The sequence below is a fragment of the Plecotus auritus genome (genome assembly GCF_963455305.1).
Source record: "Plecotus auritus genome assembly, chromosome: 9".
Taxonomy (NCBI): domain Eukaryota; kingdom Metazoa; phylum Chordata; class Mammalia; order Chiroptera; family Vespertilionidae; genus Plecotus; species Plecotus auritus.
Genome location: NC_137783.1, coordinates 51,253,800 through 51,278,136, shown reverse-complemented (window position 1 = coordinate 51,278,136; position 24,337 = coordinate 51,253,800). Strand labels below are relative to the sequence as shown.

The following is a 24,337-nucleotide window of genomic DNA, read 5'->3' as shown; positions in this document are numbered from 1 at the left end:
TTAAGATACCTAGGAATAAACTTAACTAAGGAGGTAAAAGACCTATATGTGGAAAACTACAGGACACTGAAAAAAGAGACAGAGGAAGACATAAACAGATGGAAGAACATACCATGTTCATGGACTGGTAGAATCAACATCATCAAAATGTCCATACTACCCAAAGCAATCTATAAATTCAATGCACTTCCCATTAAAATACCAACGACATATTTCACAGACCTAGAACAAACTTTCCAAAAATTTATCTGGAATAAAAAAAGACCCCGAATAGCTGCAGCAATCCTGAGAAAGAAGAACAAAGTAGGTGGGATCTCAATACCAGATATCAAGCTGTATTACAAAGCCACTGTTCTTAAAACAGCCTGGTACTGGCACAAGAACAGACATATAGATCAATGGAATAGAACAGAGGAAGAACTAAATTGACCCAAATCACTATGCTCAATTAATATTTGACAAAGGAGGCACGAACATACAATGGAGTCAAGACAGTCTCTTCAACAAATGGTGTTGGGAAAATTGGACAGATACCTGCAAAAAAATGAAGCTAGATCACCAACTTACACCATACACAAAAATAAACTCAAAATGGATACAGGACTTAAACATAAGACGGGAAACCATAAAAATACTAGAGGAATCCACAGGCAGAAAAATCTCAGACATATGCCGAAGGAACTTCTTCACTGATACTGCCCCTAGGGCAATGGAAACTAAAGAGAAAATAAACAAATGGGACTACATGAAAATAAAAAGCTTTTGCACAGCAAAGGAAACCATCAATAAAACAAGAAAGCCCACTGCATGGGAGAACATATTTGCCAATGATATCAATGATAAGGGTTTAATCTCCAACATTTACAGAGAACTCACACAACTTAACAAAAAGAAGATGAACAACCCAATCAAAATGGGCAATTGATCTAAATAGACACTTTTCGAAAGAAGACAGAAGGAAGGCCAAGAGACATATGAAAACCTGCTCAAAGTCACTAATCATCATAGAGATGCAAATCAAAACAACAATGCGGTACCATCTTACACTTGTCAGAAGGGCTATCATCAACAAATCAACAAACGACAAGTGTTGGCGAGGATGCGGAGGAAAAGGAACTCTTTTGCACTGCTGGTGGGAATGCAGAATTGTGCAGCCACTGTGGAGAACAGTATGGAGTTTCCTCAAAAAACTAAAAATGGAACTCCCATTTGACCCAGTGATCCCACTTCTAGGAATATATCCCAAGAAACTAGAAACACAAATCAGAAAGGATATATGCACCCCTATGTTCAAAGCAGCACAATTCACCATAGCTAAGATTTGGAAACAGCCTAAATGCCCATCAGCAGATGAGTGATTTAAAAACTGTGGTAGAGGTGGGGCACAGACCCTCACCCCCTCAACCTTGCAGAGGCCTGAACCCTCACCCCTTCTGAGGGAGGTCTCCTGCCCCCATGGCTGCTTTGCTTTCCAACGCCCAGCTCAGATCAGGACACAGGTGACAGTGACTTGGCCCAGCTCAGATTGGGACCCAGGTAACAGAGACTTGGCCAACAGCAGCTGCCCTATATCTAAATCCAGCCTAGCACCAGGAATGCTCAGGGCCTACTCAAGAATGCAAATAATCCTTTCCACTAATATTTACAGGGTAAACTAAGATTGTTGGTAGAGTATTAAATTTGACAGTAAAATAATCAAGTTTTCAGATTAATTTAAATAGGCTAATTGAAATAAGTGAATATTCAAGAAAATTTAATTGTACTGGACAAAAAGCTGTTCCTAAAGTAGTAACTAAATTTCTATTGGTAGTTCATCTGATGGTAAAATTCCTGAACATGGAAAGAACCTAAAGCAGTCATATTTTTGTGCAAAAAATTAAAATTTAAAGTTATCAAGACTGCATTATAAAATTTACAAAAGCCTCCATTAATCAAAAAAGGGGGGATAATAGGGTAATACCATGTAAGAAAAAATATCCTGTAAGTAAATTACATCTAGAAAACTTTTACTATACAAAATTAATTTTCATTTGTAATGCTAACAGTAAGACACCCATGAAAAACACACATGGTGTCTAAATCAGACAAAGGAAAATCGTTTGGGCAAAAATAAAAAGGATCCCAAATCAATTACATAGAAAAGATTCCTTTATTAACTTTTGGTCGAGAATGTTTGTATATTTTCAGAAAACAACTCCAAGACCATGTGGATTCCTGCAACAGAGAGTAATTGACAGGTCTGCTCCAACCACGAAGACAAGAGGAGAAACAGTCCAGAGATGGAAGACGCTGACGACACCTTGCCACACTAGCAGTCAGCAGCTGTGCGACGCAGCAGGTTGCCTAGGACCAAACCAGAGAGGGTCGGACCTGCATTGCCACCATGTGCCCACCATCCAGATATCATTGCTGACATGTACAATAAGGAACTGTTGGACATTGAAATTGGGACTCAAACGTTTTTTGTTATGTTTATTTCTAGTCTGCAGAGGCAAGATTTTTTAAAGGAAAGAAATGGGGGAAAAAATACAGAGGCAAAGAAGCAGACTGTCAAACTACAGCAGGAAGGCAGGGGAGGTTGGGGGGGCTGTAAGAGATCAACCGAAGGATTTGTAAGCATGCATATAAGCATAACCAATGGATACAAGACACTGGGGGGGCGGGGCAGGTAAAGGCATGTACTGGGGAGTAGGAGAGGCGGAGGGGGGGGGGGAGTCAGTGGGGAAAAAAAGAGACATATGTACTAATCTTTGTAATACTTTAAACAATAAAAAAATAAAAAATAAAAAGTTATAATGGAGGTTAAAAAAAAAAAAAAAGCCTTGTGAGTCAGGTCAGCAGAGCAAGTACCCTTGGGAGCCCCAATTTAAACCCAATCAGGGGACCAAGTGACTTGCCCCCTCAGCTGGACCAAGTGGAAGGAGCATGCAGAGGGAACACAAGACCCCCAGCAGACGAGGGTGCAAGCTAGCTGCAATAGTGGCCATGTAAACCGAAGAGCAAACACCTGTCCTGAGGCTTGTAGCCCACCTGCAAACCCTACCAACTGCCCCAGGCAGGTAGGGCCAGCTAATACTTCCAGATATTTAGAGGCTAGGAATCTGGATCTTAATGTAAAATCTGTCAAAACGCTCTGCATGTTCAAAAAAGCTTACAGATCATGACAGCCTATTTGTGATTTTCACAACATCCCAGCCCAGCCATAGCTAATCACAATTCCCTTCTCCAAAGAGGCTATGGCTACTAACTGCTCTCCCTGAGCACATCCCAATAACAAAGTTCTACAGCCCTGGCTGGTGTGGGTCAGTGGTTAGAGTGCTCATGCACCAAAGGGTTTCAGTTCTGATCCCCAGGGTCCTGATCCAGGTGCATGTTTCCCATCCCTCCCCCCGCCAATCTAAAAACCAATGGGAAAAATAGCCTCGGGTGGATTAACAAAAATTCCCCACTCATAATAAATCAGATTTTAAGTGTCTCAGAAACACACCAACTACACTGATGGCAAATAGTAAAATGAGCACTACATACTGGCCCTGCATGCTCCCATGTTGCCCATTCTCTAGCCTGATGTCTTTGTGCTGTTAAATGGAAGGATAAACACCACCCCATCATACCAAGTTTTCAGTGAATTAGATTAATGGAACATGTGTACTTGGTCAGTAATCTTAAGCCCGCTAAACAGAAGACTAGTTACACTCCCAGTAAACACTGAACAACCAGACACATAAAAGTTTATAGTTTATTAATCCTCTCATGAAAAATCTGCACAACCATCACAGATAAAGTCACCGAAGAATCTTTACTCCTTCTGTGAAACAAAGAAAAAAATATTTAGTTAACAACTGCTGAACGGAACTTTAAAAATTCAAGTTCAAAGTCACCAACAAACTCCAAAATTAATGACATTCATGCAGAACAATTATTAGTTACCTAGAATCACGTTAGGTTTGTATGATCACAACACAATGTAAGCATCAAGAAATAAAACATTCAAGTTAGGAAACAAACAATGGGTTAAATATTACTAAATTTTAAAAACAAAGCCATGTCACTATTAGTATTTAAAACACAACTCGAGCACATTTATAAATCTACTTCTACGTCTATTTTGCATGCTCTACTTTTAAATTACTGTGTCAGTAAATGAAGTCTAGTGCTCTAAATGAAAAGCTTGAATTATATATACCTGTTGTTCAATCTCCAGCTCACTGAATCAGTGGCAGGGAAGGGAGAAGGAAAGGGGAAGAGACATTCATTAATAGTCCCTTTTAAACTCCAAAATAATCTGCATTTAAGTGCATGCAATCAGATACCTTGAAGATGATCATTCTATTCTGCTCTTTGCAGAATGTATATAGAACACTCCTTAGACACACTCACTGATTTTATTACTCCCAATTTTTGAGAATACCTTGCCTGATTACTCAGGCTCTTATGCAAACAAGGTGGCGTAATGACTTCACAATGAAGAGATCAGTATAACAGTAATCCCAACCCAGGCTGCCACAGCCTACTTATAGATGAAGTAGGCATACCCAAGTCTCGGGCCCTCTGCTCTGCCCAGCAACATTGCGCTGGACACACATACACTAGCACAATCGACAGACTTGGTAATCATCCCAGACTAAAGTCTAATTGAACCATAATGGGAGAGCTCTAAATGATCAAGCAAGTATTTTAAAACTTGCCTCAGCTCAATACTTTGAAAGCCACCATCCACAGCTAACAAAAGTAGTGCAAATTAGTATTAAAAGAGGCAGAATTTAGCTAAGGTAAAAATACTTCAACTGTTCTTCAAACATGAGATTATTTATTCCTTAATTTAAAATAACTCATTGCACTCAAAAGGTAAAAAGCAAATACCAATTCCAATACCTAAACAAAAACTAAAATAATAGGAACACTAATATACCTGACTTTTTTTTTTTAGTCAAAAAATGTATGTGCTCGCTCACCCTCACGGGGTAACTCAGTTGACTAACATGCCTGACTTTTTTTTTTAGTCAAAAAAATGTATGTGCTCGCTCGCCCTCGCGGGGTAACTCAGTTGAGTAAGCATCATCCGGATACACCAAGGTTGGGGGGGTCAGATCCCCGGTCAAGACACATACAAAAAGCAACTATTGAATGCAAAGATAAATAGGTCAACAAATCAGTGTTTTCTTCTCTCTCCCTAAAACCAGTAAGTAAAAATAAAATGCACGTGCTCATTTATGCATTCATTTTCCAGGTGGCTTTTCAGAGCAGTGCTAGTGAAATGCACCAGTACAACTTGAAGTAGGAACAGTGATGGCTCGGGTCCCCACAGGTAGCCCCTCTGTACCTGTCACCACAGAGCACTAACACATGAGACTCAGGCTAAATGAAGAAAAAAGAATGTGTTAATTATCCTTCAGATCTAGATCAGAAGACAAATATATTGACTGATTCTTTCCTGCAATCTCCAGAAATTCTGTCAACAGGTAAAAGAGTGGCTCTAAGTGGCAAGTAGCTCCTCTGGCAGTTTGTCAATGTTAACCATGGCACTGGGAAGTCAGTGTGATCGGAGTTCTGTGCAGGCAGAACCCATTTAATGCCTGGCCTAGGGGGAAAGAAGAGCAAGTCATAGCACACAGGGGCAGTGACCACCCGTTTCAGAATCCTACTACTCCCAGCCCAGGCTCAGCCACATTACAACTGGTTTACACTGCTCAAATATGCAAAACGCGTTTAAAATTGGGTACTGGACCATTCTGACAAAATATGTGTGGGAAAGCATATTCATCAAAGGTTTTAATGTGAATATACAATTATATTGAGAAATTTTTAATTAAAAAAATATATACGCCCAGCTGGCGTGGCTCAGTGGTTGAGCATTGACTATGAACCAGGAGGTCATGATTCGATTTCTGGTCAGGGCACATGCCCCGGTTGCAGGCTCAATCCCCACTGTGGGGCATGCAAGAGGCAGCTGATCAATGACTCATCATTGATGCTTCTGTCTCTCTCTACCTCTCCCTTCCTCTCTGAAATCTATAAAAATATTTAAAAAAAAATATATATATATATATATATCAGCTCTGACCAGGTAGCTCAGTTGGCTAGAGTGTCATCCTGATACACCAAGGTTTTGGGTTTGATTCCTGGTCAGGGCACATACAAGAATCAACCAAGGGGGGTGGGGGCACAAACGGGGGAGTGGGGGGAAAATGGGGGAATAAGGACAAATATGTAATACCTTAATCAATGAAGAAATTTTTTTTTAAAAAAAAGCCCTAACCAGTTTGGCTCAGTGGATAGAGCGTCAGTCTGCGGACTGAAGGGTCCCAGGTTCAATTCTGGTCAAGGGCATGTACCTCTGTTTCGGGGACATCCCCAGTGGGGGGTGTGGGAGGCAGCTGATCGTTGTTTCTCTCTCATCTATGTTTCTAACTCTCTATCCCTCTCCCTTCCTCTTTGTTTAAAAAATCAATAAAGATATATATTTTAAAAAAATCAACCAATGAATGCATAAATAAGTGGAACAACAAATTAATGTTTCTCTCTTCCCCCCATTCCTCTCTGTCTAAAATTCAATAAACATTGAATTTCTATCAGATGAAAAGTTGGAGTAAAAAACAATGGCATGATAAAAGGCAGCTATAAGTGGATGATCCCAGGACAGAGGCTTTGCCAAGTTTCCTGGGCCAGTTAATTACCAGAGCTGCTGAGAATGGACCAGTCTCCAAAGACCCCAAGGAAAAGACTGCTCCTAAGTGAAGAGGACCCTGCCCAAGCCTTGTGTTAAGTGAAGCCATTTCCTGAATTTGTAACTTTCGGAGACACAGCTTTCCAAGTGAAGTTAAAGGGTGCCTACTAAGTAGTATATCCACCTTCCTCCACTTCACACCTTAACATGCATTTTTGAGTTTCCAAAATAAGCGTGATTAAAACCCTTCCTCCTTTGTTCACAGTACACTATCTTAAAGCATAGCAATCTATAATAAAAGCATAAAATGCTAATTAGACTGGACGTCCTTCCAGACAAAGCCAGGGCTGCGAGGGAAGCCCAGGTCCCGGGTGCCAGAGGAAAGCCGGTGCCGGCAGCCGGGGGAAGGAAGGACTACTCTTGCACAAATTTCGTGCATCGGGCCTCTAGTGGTGTTATAATAAACCATACTGTGAAACTCTGTTGTTCAAAAGCTAACATGCAAAGCATCAAAGCAAACTCAGTGAAGGTGATGCATCCCACACCGTGCTCAGAATCTCTGTACCTGCCAGACACTTCATTTCTGATGAACAAGAAATCCAAGACGGAAAAGGCAAAAAAAAAAGTTCACAGAACACTTGATTATTTGTTAACTTAACAAGCCAACACCTTAATTCAACTGTTTAGAATTAGCTAGGCAAAGCTGGTAAAAAGCTGCTCATCATTAAAATCACTTAAGTCTTGGCTAACTGGAGAGGTAAACAATTCAGATTTCAGCTGCCTCTCCAGCATGCCAGGAAAACACGGGCCACATTGATTCAACTGCCTCTTAACCCAGTTGTCCATTTTAAAATAAGTTCAATCTCAGAAAACTAGATCTGCATCCTGGTGAGCCTGTGCCAATTAGTAAAATGAAAACTCCAGATTGGGCTTGCAAGGTGCCCACCAGGGTGATCACTGAACCGATGTGGCCCCCGTGTTGTGCTAATCTGTGAGCTGTGGCGAAGCTACTGTGGGAGAAGCTACTCTACTGACGTGGTGTTAAGATACTACATTATATAGCTTCTCAAAATACATTACCTTCTGTAATCCAGAAGAAGTGGAAGGGAAGCAACATTAAGAAAAGTTATTAAAGAAAAAAAACCCTTTTACCTAGAAACTAAAGACCTGCAGTTGACACCTCTGTATTTTCCTTGATGCACCATACCTTTTTGCCAGCACCAACATTGGCCTTTGCAGTCCCCCTGACTTTCTTCATTCTGTTCTTCCGTTCCTTTCTCTGTTTCCTTGAGGTCTTCTTCTTCTCATATAGGCCATGCTGAAGGAAAAAGGAATGTATATAGGTTATTTGCAAAACATCATTACCCACTAATCTGGTAGGAAAACGGACCAGGCTGGAGCTCAAGAAATGCAGCTTCCCAAATCAAACTTTTCAAGTGCATTTAATACTTCAACAGAAAGGGTCTTAAATTAAGAAACAATGAGTACAAATAACACAGGAAACAAATGTCCACTCAACACTCCCTGCATGGTAAGTTCAGGGGACTTGGGTATTATTGTCCAGCCTGGAACCTAGAGCTAACAAGCCTCCCCCTACCCCCACCCCACATTTGCCATCTCTTCAGAGTCTCTTTCATTTCATCTCCAGATTTATTACTCCCATCTGACAAAGAAGCCTTTTCCATGAGTTCCACCCACCCTCCATGGAGACTGCTATAATCTACTCTTCACTCTGCCCACTTTTGTACTTACTGTTCCTGCTGCCTAAAAGACTGCTTCCATATCTTTACAAGGATCTCGGCTTCAATGTCACCTCAACACCTCCCAGCACCCAGTAAAGAGTGCAACATCTACCTACCAGACCACAATAATTTCCCTCACAGCTCTTCTCTAAGAAGGTTTATCTAATAGCAAGGAGAAAAAGGGCTTAAGAGGATAGACATAAGAAATAACAATCCAGCCCTAGCTGGTTTGGCTCAGTGGATAGAGCTTTGGCCTGCAGACCAAAGGGTCCCAGGTTCAATTCCTGCCAAGGGCACATGCCCAGGTTACAGCCTCGATCCCCAATAGGGGGTGTGCAGGAGGAAGCCAATCAATGATTTTCTCTCATCACTGATGTTTCTCTCTCTCCCTTCCTCTTTGAAATCAATAAAAAATATATAAAAACTAACAATCCAGCCCTAGCTGGTTTGGCTCAGGGAATAGAGCGTTGGCCTGTGGACCAAAGGGTCCCAGGTTCTATTCATCAAGAGCATGTACCTGGGCTGCAGGCTCCTCCCCTGCCCAGGCCCAGGCCCAGGCCCTGGTCAGGGTGCGTGCAGGAGGTAACCAATCCATGTGTTTCTCTTACATTGATATTTCACTCTTTCCCTCTCTCTTCCTCACTCTAAAAATCAATGGAAAAATATCCTCAGGTGAGGATTTTTTTTTAAAAAAAGCAACAATCCACTTGCTAGTTTACTACCCAAATACTACTCTGGCTCCTGGCTATCTATGGGAGTTAAGTTCAAACTCAGACATTTGGTACAAAAGATCTCACTTTATTTGGTAACAACCTATCTTTCCAAACTCACACCCACTTCCAGTTCCTATCTCCAGGGATAGTACTTTACCTGCCCTTCTAGACCCAGTTCAAAAGCTATCCCCTCAAATGCTGCAGACTCTACTTCTGAACCCCCATGCTCTCCCTGTTCCTTTATCAAACCTTCTCTTAACCCCTTAAGAGTTCATTAGGTCTGTATGTTGTCCCTCCCCCAACTGCTTGTTCTTGCTTATTTCGCTGTACCCACAATACAATGCTATTGAAAAATGTCTTCCGCAGCTGTTAACAAAAGGAAGATACCTACTCTTGCAAGTCTGTGTTTGGGTTCATTTTTCTTCGCGTAATCCAAGGAATCATAAATCATGCCAAAGCCAGTGGTCTTGCCACCACCGAAGTGGGTTCTGAATCCAAACACAAAGATGACATCAGGTGTGGTCTTATACATTTTGGCTAGTTTTTCCCGAATTTCTGTCTTGGGTACTGTTGCCTTCCCAGGGTGAAGGACATCAATGACCTAAAAGAAAATGTCAAGTTTAGTATTTATTATAATGTAACACATCTTTTAAAAATGGGGAACAATTAACCAAACTTTGATGTGCCCCTTCCTTACCATTTGCTTCCGCTGAAGTAGTCTGTTGGTCATGAACTTCCTGGTCCGGATGGTTACCGTGTCATTCTGAAAACATTAACACTAGTTAATGAAACTACTCAACCTTTTCTTGGCCTTGTTGTGATTTCCCAAGATCTAGAACTGTGCTGTCCAAATTAGTAGGCACTCACCATATGTGGACAGCTAATTAAATAACATTTAAAATGCAATTCCTCAGCTGCAGGAGCCACATTTCAAGTGTTCAAGAGCCACAGGGACTCGTAACAGGAAAGCTTCAATACAAAGAAAAAAGGCCCAAATTCCCATCTCCTCCTAACCCACTTACCACGGTGCGCCTAGCTCACAGGACCCAAACACACAAGCTAAGTACCAAGAAAAGGCAGCCAGCAGCTGCGTGTGAACCTGCATTCCTTTCCTGTGGTTTGGGAACCACCTGGAGCATGTTATCTCAACCTCTGCATTACGGACACCGTGGTCCCAGGAATTCCTCGTTGTGGGGGCTGTCCTAAGCATTCTAAGATGTTTTAGTGGCAACCTTGGCCTCTAATCACCAGATGCCCAGAGCATCAACACTTCCCAGTTGTAACCAAAAACGTTTCCAGACTTTGTCCCCTCTGAAGCAAGTCACTCCCAGTTGAGAACATTCTCTGGAGGAAAACTCACCAAGTGCTTCAGTCACCAGCATCCTGCACTAACCTGACACACGTTGCACTGCCTACATGCAAACTACCCTTCTTCAGTGACCACCTCGACAGCCCATAAAACCGGGTTCCCTTCTGAATGGCCCAACAGCTCTCTTAACTACCAAGGAGTGTGGACATTTAGCATGTTTACAAACTGAAATAAAATTTACCAAAATGATGGAGAAGGGGGATGCTTTCACATAACGTCTGGTTGCTAGATTTCAATGTGTTTGAAAAACTACACCAAAGTTCACTTCAACAGGATCTAATTATGAAAGTAACGGGCCAGGGGGAAAAGGCTCGCAAAGTGGAGTGGACTTAAAAAAAAAACTGGTGCCGGACCTTTCAAATGACGGCCCTAACTAGTCACAACTTGAGGATGCTGCTTCTCTTCCCAGGCAGCAGTATCCCCAATGCGTAACAAAAGGATCCAAGCAGCTGACAATATTCTGGCTCACACATGACAGCGGTTTCATTCGCCCCAACTCGCCGGGGGGCTGCCGTCCCCTACAAACCGCCTATCGCACATTGCGACTGTAGGTTCTAAGTGTTTCGCGCCACCCCACCCAATCCTCTGAACTCCACGAAGCCAACAAACACAGCAGCCGCTCCCTCGCTCCCTCCCTCCCTCCCTCCTCAGGCCCTCGACTCTGACGCCCGGCGTGTCCGGATCGGCAGCGCAGCCTGGAAACCTGGCAGATCAGCACAGGCTCCGGGGCCCTCGGCAACAGGCCTCAGTCCGACACGCCAGGGAAGAGCAACCGGGCTTCGGGTGGCCGTAGCGCAGACGAGGGGAGCGGGGGACGAAGGATGGCTCGGATATGCTGCGGATGACTGCATGGGTACGGGAGACTCACCATGATGAAGGTTTATCTTCAAGCAGCCAGGGAGGAAGAGAGAGCCACTCTTCCTTGGCCAATCATATCAACGCGTACAGAAGGACCCCGGCGGCGCCGGCGTGGGGGCGTGGCCAGACCGCGAGGCTGACCACGCCAATGCCGGATTGAAAGTGCCTAAGGCCCCGCCTCATCCATCTTTGGCCACACCCAGAATTCTGAACTAACCAATAGGGAGATGGAACAGTTCAGCGCTGACTAGATTTACCTAAGCACGTGTTAATTTCAGTTCAATTCTCTACTATCTGAATTAACCCTACTTAAAATTTCTGTAAACCAAATTATAGTTTAAATGAACTCCAGCCAAGGATAAACACCATATTATTTCACTTATATGTGGAATCCAACGAACAAATTTGAAACATACTCATGAACACAGAGAGCAGCTGATGGTTGCCAAAGGGGAGGGGTTGGCGGACTGGGTAAAAGAGGTGAAGGAGTTAAGAAGTACAAATTGGTAGTTACAAAATAGGGGATGTAAAGCATAGGTAATATAGTCAGTATTATTAAAATAACTATGTATGGTGCCTGTTGAGTACTGGAAATATTGGGGGGTGGGAACTAACCACTATACTGCACTCCTGAAACTATAATAATAAAAGGGTAATATGCTAATTAGATAGGACGTCCTTCCAGACGTCCTTCTGGACAAAGCAGGGGCCGGAGGGAAGCCAGCCCAGGTCCTGGGTGCCAGAGGGAAGCTGGTACCGGCAGCCAGGGGAAGGAAGGCCTACTCTTGCACAAATTTCATGCATTGGGCCTCTAGTATAAAGTAATAGTTAATGTCAACTGTAATTGAAAAATAAAGTTTGAAAAATAAACAAATAAAAAGAAAAAAAATTACCTCCAGCCGAGTTAGAAGTTGGTAAAGCTAGAAGACATCGTATGTCAGTCTCCTCATTTTACAGCTAAAGAAACTGCAGAAACCCTGACTCAAAACCTTTGCTATTTCAGCCGAAACCGGTTTGGCTCAGTGGATAGAGCGTCAGCCTGCGGACTGAAAGGTCCTAGGTTTGATTCTGGTCAAGGGCATGTACCTTGGTTGCGGGCACGTTCCCAGTAGGGGGTGTGCAGGAGGCAGCTAATCGATGTTTCTAACTCTCTATCCCTCTCCCTTCCTCTCTGTAAAAAATCAATAAAATATATTTTTTTTAAAAAAGTTTAAAAAAAAAAACCTTTGCTATTTCAAGTGTTCAAACTGACTGTTTTGATTTATTGTTAATTAGCATTTTTATGAGATTCTCTGTTGATGTTCCCCCCACTTCTCTCTCTCTCTTTCTCTCTCTCTCTCTCTTTCTCTCTCTCTCTTTCTGCCGTCTGTTGATGTTCTTATTAAAAATAAATAACTCCTTTTCTGCAAATCTTAGTTCTTACAAAAAATGAGCTTTTAATGAGTACTTGCTTGATCCAGAAATTTAGTTATTCAGAGTGAAAGAGACATGTAAAGATAAAGAATGTAAGTGTGGATGTTCAAAGAGAGGCATTAGGAAAGAACTTCCCAAAGGTTAGTGTAGACCAGGAGACCAGGATGCAGGCTTTGAGGGTAGCTTTCCTGTATGCTTTGGAATAATAAGAAGAATTCATATTCATTGAATGATTGCCTGTTACATTCTAATTACTTTTACCTTCATTATACCACTTACCCATCCCACCAACCCTAAAATTAGAGTACTGTGGGGTCAATCGAAGATATAGCCCAATCCCCCTCCCAGTCAGTGGAACAGTGTCTGTGTGGCCAGTGACCACAAGAAGCAGATCAGCACAGACCCCAGTGCCTTGCCTTGTCCTTGACAGCTAAAAAACCTCACCAGACTCTGTCTTTGTCCTGCCTGCACACAGGGTGCTCCCCTACCTTCTAGTTAACCCCCTATCCAACCCTGATTGAGAGCAGAAACTCACTCCCCTGGTATCCATGGGGTCTTCTTCATTGTGTAAATAATAAAGGCCATGTCTGTCCCCCCGGTCCCCTCATGGTTTTTTCAACTAGCAAAGAACAGTGTGACCCTCCCGGGATTGGAGCTCCTGTTACATGTACCTATTCTAGCCTTTTTATAAATGGGTAAGTAACTAAGACACAATAAGGTTAAATAACTTTCCCCAAGTCACACAACTTAGACGCCCTGTGGTTCCAGAACCTTTGCTCTTAACCTCCAGTCACTCATCAAATCTTGTTAGTATAGTAGTGTCAACATTACTTCAAAGATACAATGAGCGATTAACTGCTGAAATAGGTTAGGAACATCTGGTTTGCTTTTAGTCTGCCACGTTATTGTTTTACTAGTGAGGATTCATGGAGTCTGAAATTTAGATAGCATCCCTTCATAACATTTAAAGATTGTTGATCCACTTTATAAGAGTTTCTCAAAGTAGTAAAGAAATTTCCGGTTCTATAGCACTGTGTCCTGTGGTGGTGTGGTTTCCTTGCTAGTTTTGTGCACTAAGATGTCATATTAATCACCTCCCACAGGTTGCCACTGACTGTAGGCAAGCAATTTATTTCAATACACTAGAGGCCCAGTGCACGAAATTCATGCACAGGGGGAAGGGTGTCCCTCAGTCTAGCCTGCACCCTCTCCAATCTGGGACCCCTCAAGGGATGTCCACTGAGATCGGGCCTAAACGGGCAGTCGGACAGCCCTCTCACAATCCAGGACTGCTGGCTCCCAACTGCTCACCTGCCTGCCTTCCTGATTGCCCCTAACTGCTTCTGCCTGCCAGCCTGATCACCCCCTAACCACTCCCCCTGCCAGCCTGATTGATGCCTAACTGCTCCCTTGCCAGCCTGTTTGCCCCTAACTGCCCTCCCCTGCAGGCCTGGTCACCCCTAACTGCCCTCCCCTGCAGGCCTGGGTCCCCCCCAACTGTCCTCCCCTGCTGGCCTGATCGCCCACAACTGCCCTCCCTTGCAGGCCTGGTCCCTCCCAACTGCCCTCCCCTGCTGGCCATCTTGTGTCCACATGGGGGCAGGATCTTTGACCACATGGGGGCAGCCATCTTGTGTGTTGGAGTGATGGTCAATCTGCATATTACTCTTTCATTAGATAGGATAGAAGCCTGGTACATGGGTGGGGGCCAGCTGGTTTGCCCTGAAGGGTGTCCCGGATCAGGGTGGGGGTTCCCATGGGGCGTGGGACGGCCTGGGCAAGAGGCCTGTGGTGGTTTGCAGGCCGGCCACGCCTCCCGGTGACCCAAGCGGAGGCCCTGGTATCTGGGATTTATTTATCTTCTACAATTGAAACTTTGTAGCCTGGAGCGGAGCCAAGCCTTCTGCTTGCTCCATGGGGGCAGCCATTTCTGTTGGGATTTATTTATCTTCTATAATTGAAACTTTGTAGCCTTAAGTGGAGGCCAAGGCAGGCCAGGGCTGCAGAAGCTTGGCTTCCTCCATTGCCGGGGGCAACCCTAGCCTCCTGCTCTCTCCAGCTTCATGGCTGCCACCATTTTTGTTGGGATTTATTTATCTTCTATAATTGAAACTTTGTAGCCTGGAGTGGAGGCCTGGGCCGGCCAAGGTGTGTGGAAAGTTTGGCTTCCTCCATCGCCGGGGAAATCCAAGCCTCCCTCCTGCTCTCTCCATGGCTACAGCCATCTTGGTTGGGTTAATTTGCATACTCGCTCCTGATTGGCTGGTGGGCGTGACTGGTGGGTGTGACAGAGTGATGGTTAATTTGCATATTGCTCTTTTATTAGATAGGATAAATGATCTTTCCTTCCTATTCTCTCTTCATCTTGTTTCCCTAGCTCATCATGGCTCACTTTTCACTCTAAACAGACACTTTCAGCTTCTGTTTTTGCAACCAAGAATATGAGTTTAATCATCTTCTTTTGCAAAATATCTTTGTGAATTGGAGGAGCATGTGTGGCTATGTTTTCTGCCTTATTTATTTATTTTTTGTTGGATGTCCAGATGGTGCCCTTTGTTTCTTGGGAGGATTCATTTTAGCCTCCAACGCTCTTAAACTATTTGAGACTTTAATTAAGATGCTATTAATGTTGATAATCGCTATTTTTTATTTTATGCAATTTTTGTCTCTCTGGTTGTCTGAAAATCCTAAGGCAATGAGTTGTAGTTTCTCTGTCTGTGTCAGATCTGGAGAAATGAAGCAGAAATGAGACTTTGAAAACACAGGAGTGGGTGCGACCTGTGTGGCTCAGTGGTTGAGCATTGATCTATGAACCAGGAGGTCACAGTTCGAATCCTTGTTGGGGTAGGAGCTCAAACCCCAGTGGGGTGGTTTACAGGACACAAGCAATCATTCTCTCATCATCATTGATGTTTCCATCTCTCTTCCTTTCTGAAATTAATAAAAATATTTTTTTTAAGGGAAAAAAAAATACAGGACTGGCCTCTCTGCAATTTCAAGGAGGTGTCACAAGATGGCAGTGGATGTAGAACTAAAAACATCGGTGTTCCCTGAAGCCTCTCTTGACAGATGGCTTGTGAGTTAGCGGAAGCGGAAGCGCCCATGTGGGACGCTTTACGGTGGCCGAGAGGCTGCCGCGGTTGTGTCTGTGGGATCTAGAAGCACTCCCCAGAGGAGTCGGGAACCTCGTTTACCTAATCCAGCTCCCCGAGTGTGGAGAGCTACCCCGGCAGCCGTCACCATGGTGAAGGAGCAGTTCCGGGAGACGGATGTGGCCAAGAAAATGTAAGATGGAGCAAGACTGACCAAAGTGGGAGAAAGGAGGGGCAGAGGGGCCCGAGGTCAGGGGTCCGGGTCTGTAAGGGTTTGAGGTGAAGGACAATTGGAAGGGGCTGCTGGGAATCAGCCGAAGGGGTGGGCAGAGATCAGAACCCGGTGGGTCAAAGAATCCTGACCCGGAGAGAGCACGTCTGCACCGCGTGGGCTGCAGGCCGGGCTGGTCCTGGGCTCGGGCGGGAGGGGCGTGGGCCTGGGCGATGCGCACACCGTGGGCCGAAGCTCGAGTTCTCCCGAGGTCAGGCCGTGCTCCCTGTATCCCCGCGAACTTTTCGCCACTGCAGCGTGGGGAGCCTCTGGGCGGGGACTAATCCTGGTCTTGCTGTAGAGCGCAGGACGGGGAGGCAGCAGTGCCCAAGAGGACAGCCTTGTCTGCTAGAGGGCTGTGCCCCCGGGATGGGCAGTCTCGGAGGGGAGGCTGCTGTACTGGGCCTGCTCTCCCAGAGCTGCTTTATGAGGCCGCAGCCCCTCTTAGAGCGCCCAGTAGAAAAATGAAAATCACTCGTTCTGGCAGCAGGCATTTATGAGGAATGCGCTGTGTGCTCGGCCCAGCGATGGGCCTTACAGAAGGGTCGGGAATCAAGACCTCACTGCCCATTGTAGTTGCAGAAGGTAGACAAGTCGGCGCCGGCTGTGGCAAGGGCAAGGGCAAGGGTGGGCCTAGGGGCTTCTGAGAGCACCGAATGTGAAGGGTTCAGGCAGCAGAAAACCACCAGGCAGCTTTCTTCCAGGACCATAGGGAGGGACAGAGTGGGTGGTGAGAAGGAAGCATGGTTCCGGAGTCATCTTGCACGCAGTGAGGGACTTCTGAAGGTTTTCAATAAGCAGGGGAAAGGCTTGATCAGAGTTCTCCTGAAAGGTCTCGTGATTCAGAGGGACAGGATAAGGGGGGGGGGGGGGGGACACTGGAGGCCTGGGCAGGGATCCCGGCAGGGGATGATGGCCTGCACTGGGGTGGCAGAGCCATTGGAGGGAAGTGGACTCCAAAGAGGTTTAGGGTCAGGATGAGGAAGGGAGGAATGAGATGGCACAGAATTTCTTGCTTGGGCAGCTGTGTGGATGGTTGCCATTCCCTGGAATAAGAAAGTGTGCCTCATCTGGATGAATCCTTCCAGGCTGTCTCTCCCAATCGCCCTGGCCTCTCACACTCACCCCAAGCCCCGCCTCTATTCAGATGTAATCTCTTCTCACAAAGGAACTCCAGTGACTGTTAAGATGCAAATTACATCCTTGACACTGCAGCTTAAAATCTTCCAGCAGCTTCTGTTGCACTAACATTTAAATTCCCTATCATAGTTCCCGAGCCCCATGTGACCTCTCTGGCTTCATCTTGTACCATTAGCTTTCTGTGCTCTAGTGCACAGCTTTCATTCGGTTCCTTGAAAATACCAGGCTTGCCGGGTAGTTGAGTGATTAGAGCAGTGGTTGGCAAAGTGCGGCTCGCGAGCCGAAATTTGCCGCTCTGTTGACTAATGAGTTTGCCGACCACTGGATTAGAGAGCATTGTCCCCACACAAGGTTGCAGGTTTGATCCACAGTCAGGGCACATACAAGAATCAACCAATGAATGCATCAGTAAGTGGAACAACTAATCTCTTTCTCAAATTTATAAATAAAATAAAACATCTGTGTAAAAAAGAAAATGCCAAACTTGTGCTGGTCCTGCGACCCTTACCGTATTTATGCTCTATTTCAAATGCTCAGCCAATGGATCATCTTATTGCTGGTTCCTTCTTATTCAAAATTCAGCTTAAAAGTCAATTTTACACAGAAACTTCCTGACCACACAACATAAAGTAGGCTCCTTAAACTCTGTCCCTTCACATCATTTCATTCTCTGCTTTTACTCAGTTTTGTGGATCAGTTTATTACCTGTCTTGCCTACCCTGGACTGTGAGCTCCATGTTGGCAGGGGACTTTGTCTGTCTTATTTAATCTGTGCTCTCAGCCCCTCAGGATGGTGCCTGGCACATTGTAAATCCCCAATTTTGGGGGGAAATGAATGAAGGAACAGATCTGAGAGGGAAAGTCTTGGGTTCTGTTTTAGAAGTGTCGAGTCTGAGGTGCCTGTAGGACATTAAGCATGGGTGTCCAGAACAGGTGTCTGTATGGTCTCCAGATGAATAGAAATAGCTGGCCTACAGCTAGAGATTAGACAGACATCAACATATACTCAAGTGCCAGGATCACTCAGGAGGAATGTGCAGAATGAAAAAAGAGGATGAGGGTTATCACCCCAGGTAGGGGGAGATGCCAATATTTAAGAGATGGAAGTAGAAGAAGAGACCACAAAAGCATCAGCCAGAGAAGGGAAGAAAGCTCCGAGTATATGGTGTCGCCAAAGCCATGAGAAGACAGTATTTCAAGGTACGGGGGAAGTACTGCAGCTAGGTGATGCTGCAGCTGGGTGAAAGGAGAGTGCTCTCACTAGATTTAGCAACCAGCAGGTGACCTCGGTGAGCCCCACTTTGTTTGATAAAGTGAAAACAGTTCCAGCAGGATGAAGGGTGATTACCAAGGAAAAATGGGAGCGGTTTCAAAATATAATAATGGAGGCGCAGAGCCTATAGGGAGTTGGGAGGATATGGTTGGTTATGGTGGGTCACAGATGTAATCACCATTTTTGGTAAGTGGTTTTGATGTAATTGCTTCTCTGTTTCTTTCTTTCTTTCTTTCTTTCTTTCTTTCTTTCTTTCTTTCTTTCTTTTACAAAGAGGAAGGGAGAGAGAGAGAGAGTTAGAAACATCGATGCGAGAGAAAGATCAATCCGCTGCCTCCTGCACACCCCCCACTGGGGATGTGCCCGCAACCAAGGTATATGCCCTTGACCGGAATCGAACCTGGGACCCTTGAGTCCACAGGCCGACGCTCTATCCACTGAGCCAAACCGGTCAGGGCTCCTCTGTTTCTTTTCATTCCAGAAGCCACATCTGTTTTGGAATGAAGTCACCCGAGGAGATGCGCCAGCAGGCGCACATCCAGGTTGTGAGTAAGAACCTGTACAGCCAGGACAACAACCACGCCCCCTTGCTGTATGGGGTGCTTGACCACAGGATGGTAAGACCCCCGCGCCTTCCAGGTTCCTTGTGTTTTGACTTGCGGGTGAAACTGGTGACTTTATCACATTGGTAGAAACAGGGCCTCCTTCCATCCACCCTGTTCCCCTGCGCACACATCCCAGGGCCTCCAGCCTTCGGCCAATTGGATGGGAATATGCTTTAGCTTCCCAGGTGATTCTGATTCTGAGTCACTCCTGTAAGGACTGGTCCCCCCTTTGCTGTCCAGCAGGCCTCATTGATTACTGGCTGTGCTTTTTATCCAAAGGGTACCAGTGAGAAGGACCGCCCTTGTGAAACCTGTGGGAAAAACTTGGCTGACTGTCTGGGCCACTATGGGTACATTGACCTGGAACTGCCTTGTTTTCACGTGGGGTACTTCCGAGCCGTCATAGGCATCTTGCAGGTAAGTGCGTGTGTGCTCCTATCCCAGGCACAAACTTGGGAGTTACCAGTTAGGGACATTGGAGTGATCTTAGGAGTTGTGAAAGGTGGGAGACACATCTAGGGAAGATTTTTATACTAAACGCATAATATTTTATCTTCAATAAATAAGTTGCTTAAGGATTCTCTGTTTCTTGAATTTCCTTGAGTAAGTGGTAGCGATCTGTAATAATAAAAGTGTAATATGCTAATTAGATTGGACAGCCGGACAACCTTCCAGACGAAGCCTCAGCTACGAGGGCCGAGGCAGAGGCAGCTGCCGCGTCTGCGAGGGCCGAGCCCCTTGCACGAATTTCATGCATCGGGCCTCTAGTGCAATGTAAAAGATAATAAAATAATAATTCAAGTCATACAGAACAACAGAGAGAAAGAAGTTAAAGATCCTACTGGCCAGCTCTGACTGGCTAGCTTCCTGAGCTCGGGCTGCCTCTGTGCAGATCTTTTTGTAGGTCCCTCAGTACATATTCACTCAGTGTCCTGGGCAAGGCGTGGGGTGCCATTTTAAAAAGAAGACTTTTCATCCTCTTTTATCTGTTTTGTTTAATTTTTAAAAGATGATCTGCAAAACCTGCTGCCACATCATGCTATCCCAAGAGGAGAAGAAGCAGTTTCTGGATTATCTCAAAAGGCCCGGCCTGACCTACCTCCAGAAGCGAGGGCTGAAGAAGAAAATCTCTGATAAATGTCGAAAGAAAAACATCTGCCATCATTGTGGCGCTTTCAATGGTGAGCAGAATGTAGGAAAGGTTCAGCAGTAACCCTTTCCACTCATTCTCTTCTGTTCCAGGCGTCCTCAAACTACGGCCTGCGGGCCACATGTGGCCCGCCCAGGACATTTATCCGGCCCGCCGGGTGCCGCTGCCTGTCCTGCTTAGCAGCCGACTTGTCCCCGGCCCGCAGTGCGCATAGGAATTTGTTCATAGTTTTTTGTTTGTTTTTTTAAACTATAGTCTGGCCCTCCAACGGTCTGAGGGACAGTGAACTGGCCCCCTGTTTAAAAAGTTTGAGGATCCTTAGCCTATTAGCTTTATGCAGTGTTTCTTTTCTTTTCTTTTTTTTAATATATTTTATTGATTTTTTACAGAGAGGAAGGGAGAGGGAGAGAGAGTTAGAAACACCAATGAGAGAGAAACATCAATCAGCTGCCTCCTGCACACCCCCTACTGGGGATGTATCCGCAACCAAGGTACATGCCCTTGACCAGAATCGAACCTGGGACCCTTGAGTCCGCAGGCTGACGCTCTATCCACTGAGTCAAACCGGTCAGGGCTATGCAGTGTTTCTAAGTCAACTTTTTCTTGCAAATTAGGCTATAGAGCCTAGCAATTAGTGCACTGTTAGGAAATGCACCTCTCATCTTTTTATTTTTTATCCTTGTTCGAGGATATGCTTTGGGGGTTTTTTAAAATGATTTTTTAGAGAGAGAAACATAGATCAGCTGCCTCCTGTGCACACCCCAACCAGGAATCGAACCTGCAACCTAGGTATGTGCCCCGACCAGGAATTGAACCTGCAACCTTTTGGTGTACAGGTCAACAATCAACTTAGCTACCTGGCCAGAGTGCACATCTCATCTTTCATTGCTGTAGCAATTTCAGTAACTTCATTAACCAGGCTGCAACCTCAGGCCAGCCTAGCTAATAACCTTTTATTTAACCTTAGTAATAAATTCCTACAGGTACTGTAAAGAAGTGTGGTTTACTGAAGATAATTCATGAGAAATACAAGACCAACAAAAAAGTGGTAGATCCTATCGTATCGAATTTCCTTCATTCTTTTGAAACGGCCATCGAGCACAACAAAGAAGTGGAGCCCCTGCTGGGGAGGGCACAGGTGAGTCTGATGTGCATGCCTGCCCTCTTCCTGCCTCTCCCCACCCCACCTGCTCTCTCTGCTTCCGCTGCTCCCCTAGGTCTCACACATGTTCTGTCTCTCCACCCTCTGATATAAGCACGTTTTGCAAAATGAGAAGTTCAGTTAAGTTAGATCTCCAAGAATACTTCATGTGACAAGTGTTGAGCACTAAGTCTAATGTGGACTGCTCTTGCAACTAACAAATTTTCCACTGTCCAGGTAACATGTCATATCTCTATTGTAAAAGATCGTAAAATTATAGCTGTACAGAGCACAAACTGAGAAATCCTGTTTCTCACTGGGATAATGAGACATAAGAACTTATAGGTAATTCTCATTACTTTTATTGACATAAATTTGACCAACAGAATCTTATGAAGTATCTTATTTTTACCCTGCTTGGAGCTTGATTAGTTCTTAATTCACATAGTACTGTCTAGAATTGATACTATATAAAACTAACAAATGAGTTGAGTGGCTACTGAGTACCAGACTCTATGAGACCTGTGGGAGAGCATCAGGAGCTGCCACCACTGGGTCTACTCTCAAGGATCCCACTGTTTAGATGTGTAGGTAGCCATTCATCTGTGAAAAGATAACCAATATCATAGGCTGCAGTGCTGACTCACAAGATTGGCAAGGACGGTAAGTTCAGTGGGAAATCAGGAGGAAAATGTCACTTTGGATTTGGTTAGGGAAGACTGAGGAAAGGTGTGGTTCCATCTGGTGTAAATGCCAGTGGGCTTACCAGCCGTGGGCAAACTACGGCCCGCGGGCCGGATCCGGCTGTTCTATCCGGTTCTCTTGCTCTCCCCTCCGCTCCTTTACTTTGAATTTATATTAGTTCACACAAACACTCCATCCATGCTTTTGTTCCGGCCCTCCGGTCCAGTTTAAGAACCCATTGTGGCCCTTGAGTCAAAAAGTTTGCCCACCCCTGGCTTAGACAGTCAGGGGCAGTGAGCTCAGGCTGTGCAGCTCACAGTGTCTAGGCTCACTCTGAGGTGGAGGCTCTCTTTGAAAGACCAGGGAGCGATGGAAAAGCACCTCGCGTTTAGTGACTACTGTCATGCACCAACCCTGTTCAAGTTCTTTAGATGGATTAGCTCACACAGAAGGAGGATTACAGCTTTGAGTACGCAAAACAGTTTGTTCTTGTACAGATATTATTATCTACAGATGATTGTGTTATTTTCCATACAAACAACTGTAAGCCTGCTTTGCCCCACCTTGTACTGGTACTTAATCCTCACAATAAACTTCCAGGACAGCATTGCCCAAGATGACAATGAGGAGGGAGCAGGAGCTCTTGCCAAGGCAGTTGGCTTGCAGGCCCACAACGGCCAACTGAGAGCACTGGGCAGAGGGCCTCCTGCTCGGGGGCGTGTGGTGCCACCTAAGGCTTTGGGCAGGGAGGGAAATGAATAAATGGTGAAGTTTTCGAAACATGGCTGCTCTTGAAAAATCACCAGGATGAAAGGGAAAAGGCAGGTTGCGGCTGGGAGAAAACAGTCACAATTCCTAAATCCTGACAAAGGACTTGTTGCCAGAACACAGGAAACAGCTTTTACAAATCGCTAAGGAAAAAAACTACCTGATTGATTTCAGAGAGGAAGGGAGAGGGAGAGAGAGAAACATCAGTGATGAGAGAGAATCATTGATCGCTTGCCTCCTGCACGCCCCATACTGCGGATTGAGCCCACAACCAGGGCATGTGCCCTGACCTCCTGCTTCATGGGTCAGCGCTCAACCACTGAGCCACACTGGCTCGGCAAAATCCACCTAATTTTAAAAGGTGGGAGCAAGACTTGAATTGGCACTTCATAAAAGGATGTATCCAAATGGCCTATAAATGAACGAGAATTTGCTCAATGTTATTGGTCATCAGGGAAATACTAATTAAAATATACACACACCTTCCCAGAAAAATTAAAATGTAAAAAAACTGAAAACCAAATGTAGGAAAGGATCTGACACATATTGATGTGGAAGTGGATGTTACCGCCACTCTGAACAAGTTTGGCAATTTCTTATCAAGTTAAACCTACATGTGGTCTAGCAATTTTACTTTTAGGTATATACTCAAAAAAAATGAGTGTGTATGTATGTACACAAAAATATTTGTACAAAAATGTTTCTTGCAGCTTTATTAGTAAAAGTCAAAATTGGAAACATCCCAGATGCCTGTGAACAGGAGGATAAATGTCACGTGTCCATACAGTTGAATGTAGTGCAATGAAAGAAATAACTGCTGACACACAACCTGGCTGACTCTCAGAGTCCTGCTGCGACTTTACAAGAGTACCTAGCGTCTGGCCCATTTAGATCAAGTCCAAATACAGGCGGGGCTCATCGGTGGGAGCGGATGTTGGGAGAGCCATTACCCTGGGGTGAGGCCGAGACGCTGGAAGAGGAGCACCAGGTGCTTTCTGGAGAGATGGAAATACTCTGTATCTTGATCTGAATGGTGATATATATGCATACAGGTGTATGCATGTAGAGGTTTAAAAATCTCTAAGATTTGGGCAGTTTACTATGTATAAATTATGCTTCGAATTGAAAAAAGGGGAAACCAACCCTGAACTTGGGTAGTGATAGTGGAGCCTGAGGCCAGAGTCAGTGTGTACAGTAAGAGTGGACAGGAATTGATGACCTGCCACTGTGGAGATGGGTGTGCGAGGCAGAAAGCTGTCAGAAGCCTGGCAAGCAGCCTTGGTCAGTTTGCATGAGGGTGCCCAGGCTTTCTTGGGGGCAGCCTTACTCGTGTTCCCCCCTAGTCACTCTGCTGCTCTCAGATCAGCCTCCCTGGCATCTCACTGGCACTTTGCCCTGCTAGCTCTCTGCCAGAACCCGCGGCACTGTCCTCACCTGCCAAGGACCGCTCT

The 24,337-nt window shown here is 45.1% G+C and overlaps 2 protein-coding genes across 8 annotated transcripts in view; one reads left to right on the top strand and one right to left on the bottom strand.

The window, feature by feature from the left end:
* Positions 1 to 3,725: 3,725 nt before the first annotated feature.
* Positions 3,726 to 11,513, bottom strand: RPS24 (ribosomal protein S24). 6 transcript variants are annotated; one of them, XM_080642777.1, is made up of 7 exons: positions 11,360 to 11,513; positions 9,820 to 9,885; positions 9,514 to 9,723; positions 7,875 to 7,985; positions 7,233 to 7,250; positions 4,187 to 4,208; positions 3,726 to 3,808 (listed from the first exon to the last, which is right to left on the bottom strand). In XM_080642777.1, the coding sequence occupies exons 1-5, from the start codon at positions 11,360 to 11,362 to the stop codon at positions 7,245 to 7,247; spliced, it is 396 nt and encodes a 131-aa protein (XP_080498903.1). In that variant the 5' UTR covers positions 11,363 to 11,513; the 3' UTR covers positions 3,726 to 3,808; positions 4,187 to 4,208; positions 7,233 to 7,244. The 6 variants fall into 6 exon arrangements, with proteins under 6 accessions (XP_080498903.1, XP_080498901.1, XP_080498905.1 ...); XM_080642775.1 differs by lacking the exon at positions 7,233 to 7,250 and having other exon boundaries at positions 4,187 to 5,581; XM_080642779.1 differs by lacking the exon at positions 7,233 to 7,250 and having other exon boundaries at positions 3,931 to 4,208.
* A 4,366-nt stretch (positions 11,514 to 15,879) lies between these two features.
* POLR3A (RNA polymerase III subunit A) overlaps positions 15,880 to 24,337 on the top strand; it is a 52,750-nt gene continuing 44,292 nt past the window's right edge. For both annotated transcript variants that reach the window (XM_080643159.1, XM_080643160.1), the window contains exons 1-5: positions 15,880 to 16,047; positions 19,020 to 19,155; positions 19,423 to 19,560; positions 20,153 to 20,324; positions 21,277 to 21,431. In XM_080643159.1, coding sequence (XP_080499285.1) covers positions 16,004 to 16,047; positions 19,020 to 19,155; positions 19,423 to 19,560; positions 20,153 to 20,324; positions 21,277 to 21,431 — 645 coding nt within the window. In that variant the 5' untranslated portion in view covers positions 15,880 to 16,003. The remainder of the gene's footprint in view (positions 16,048 to 19,019; positions 19,156 to 19,422; positions 19,561 to 20,152; positions 20,325 to 21,276; positions 21,432 to 24,337) is intronic.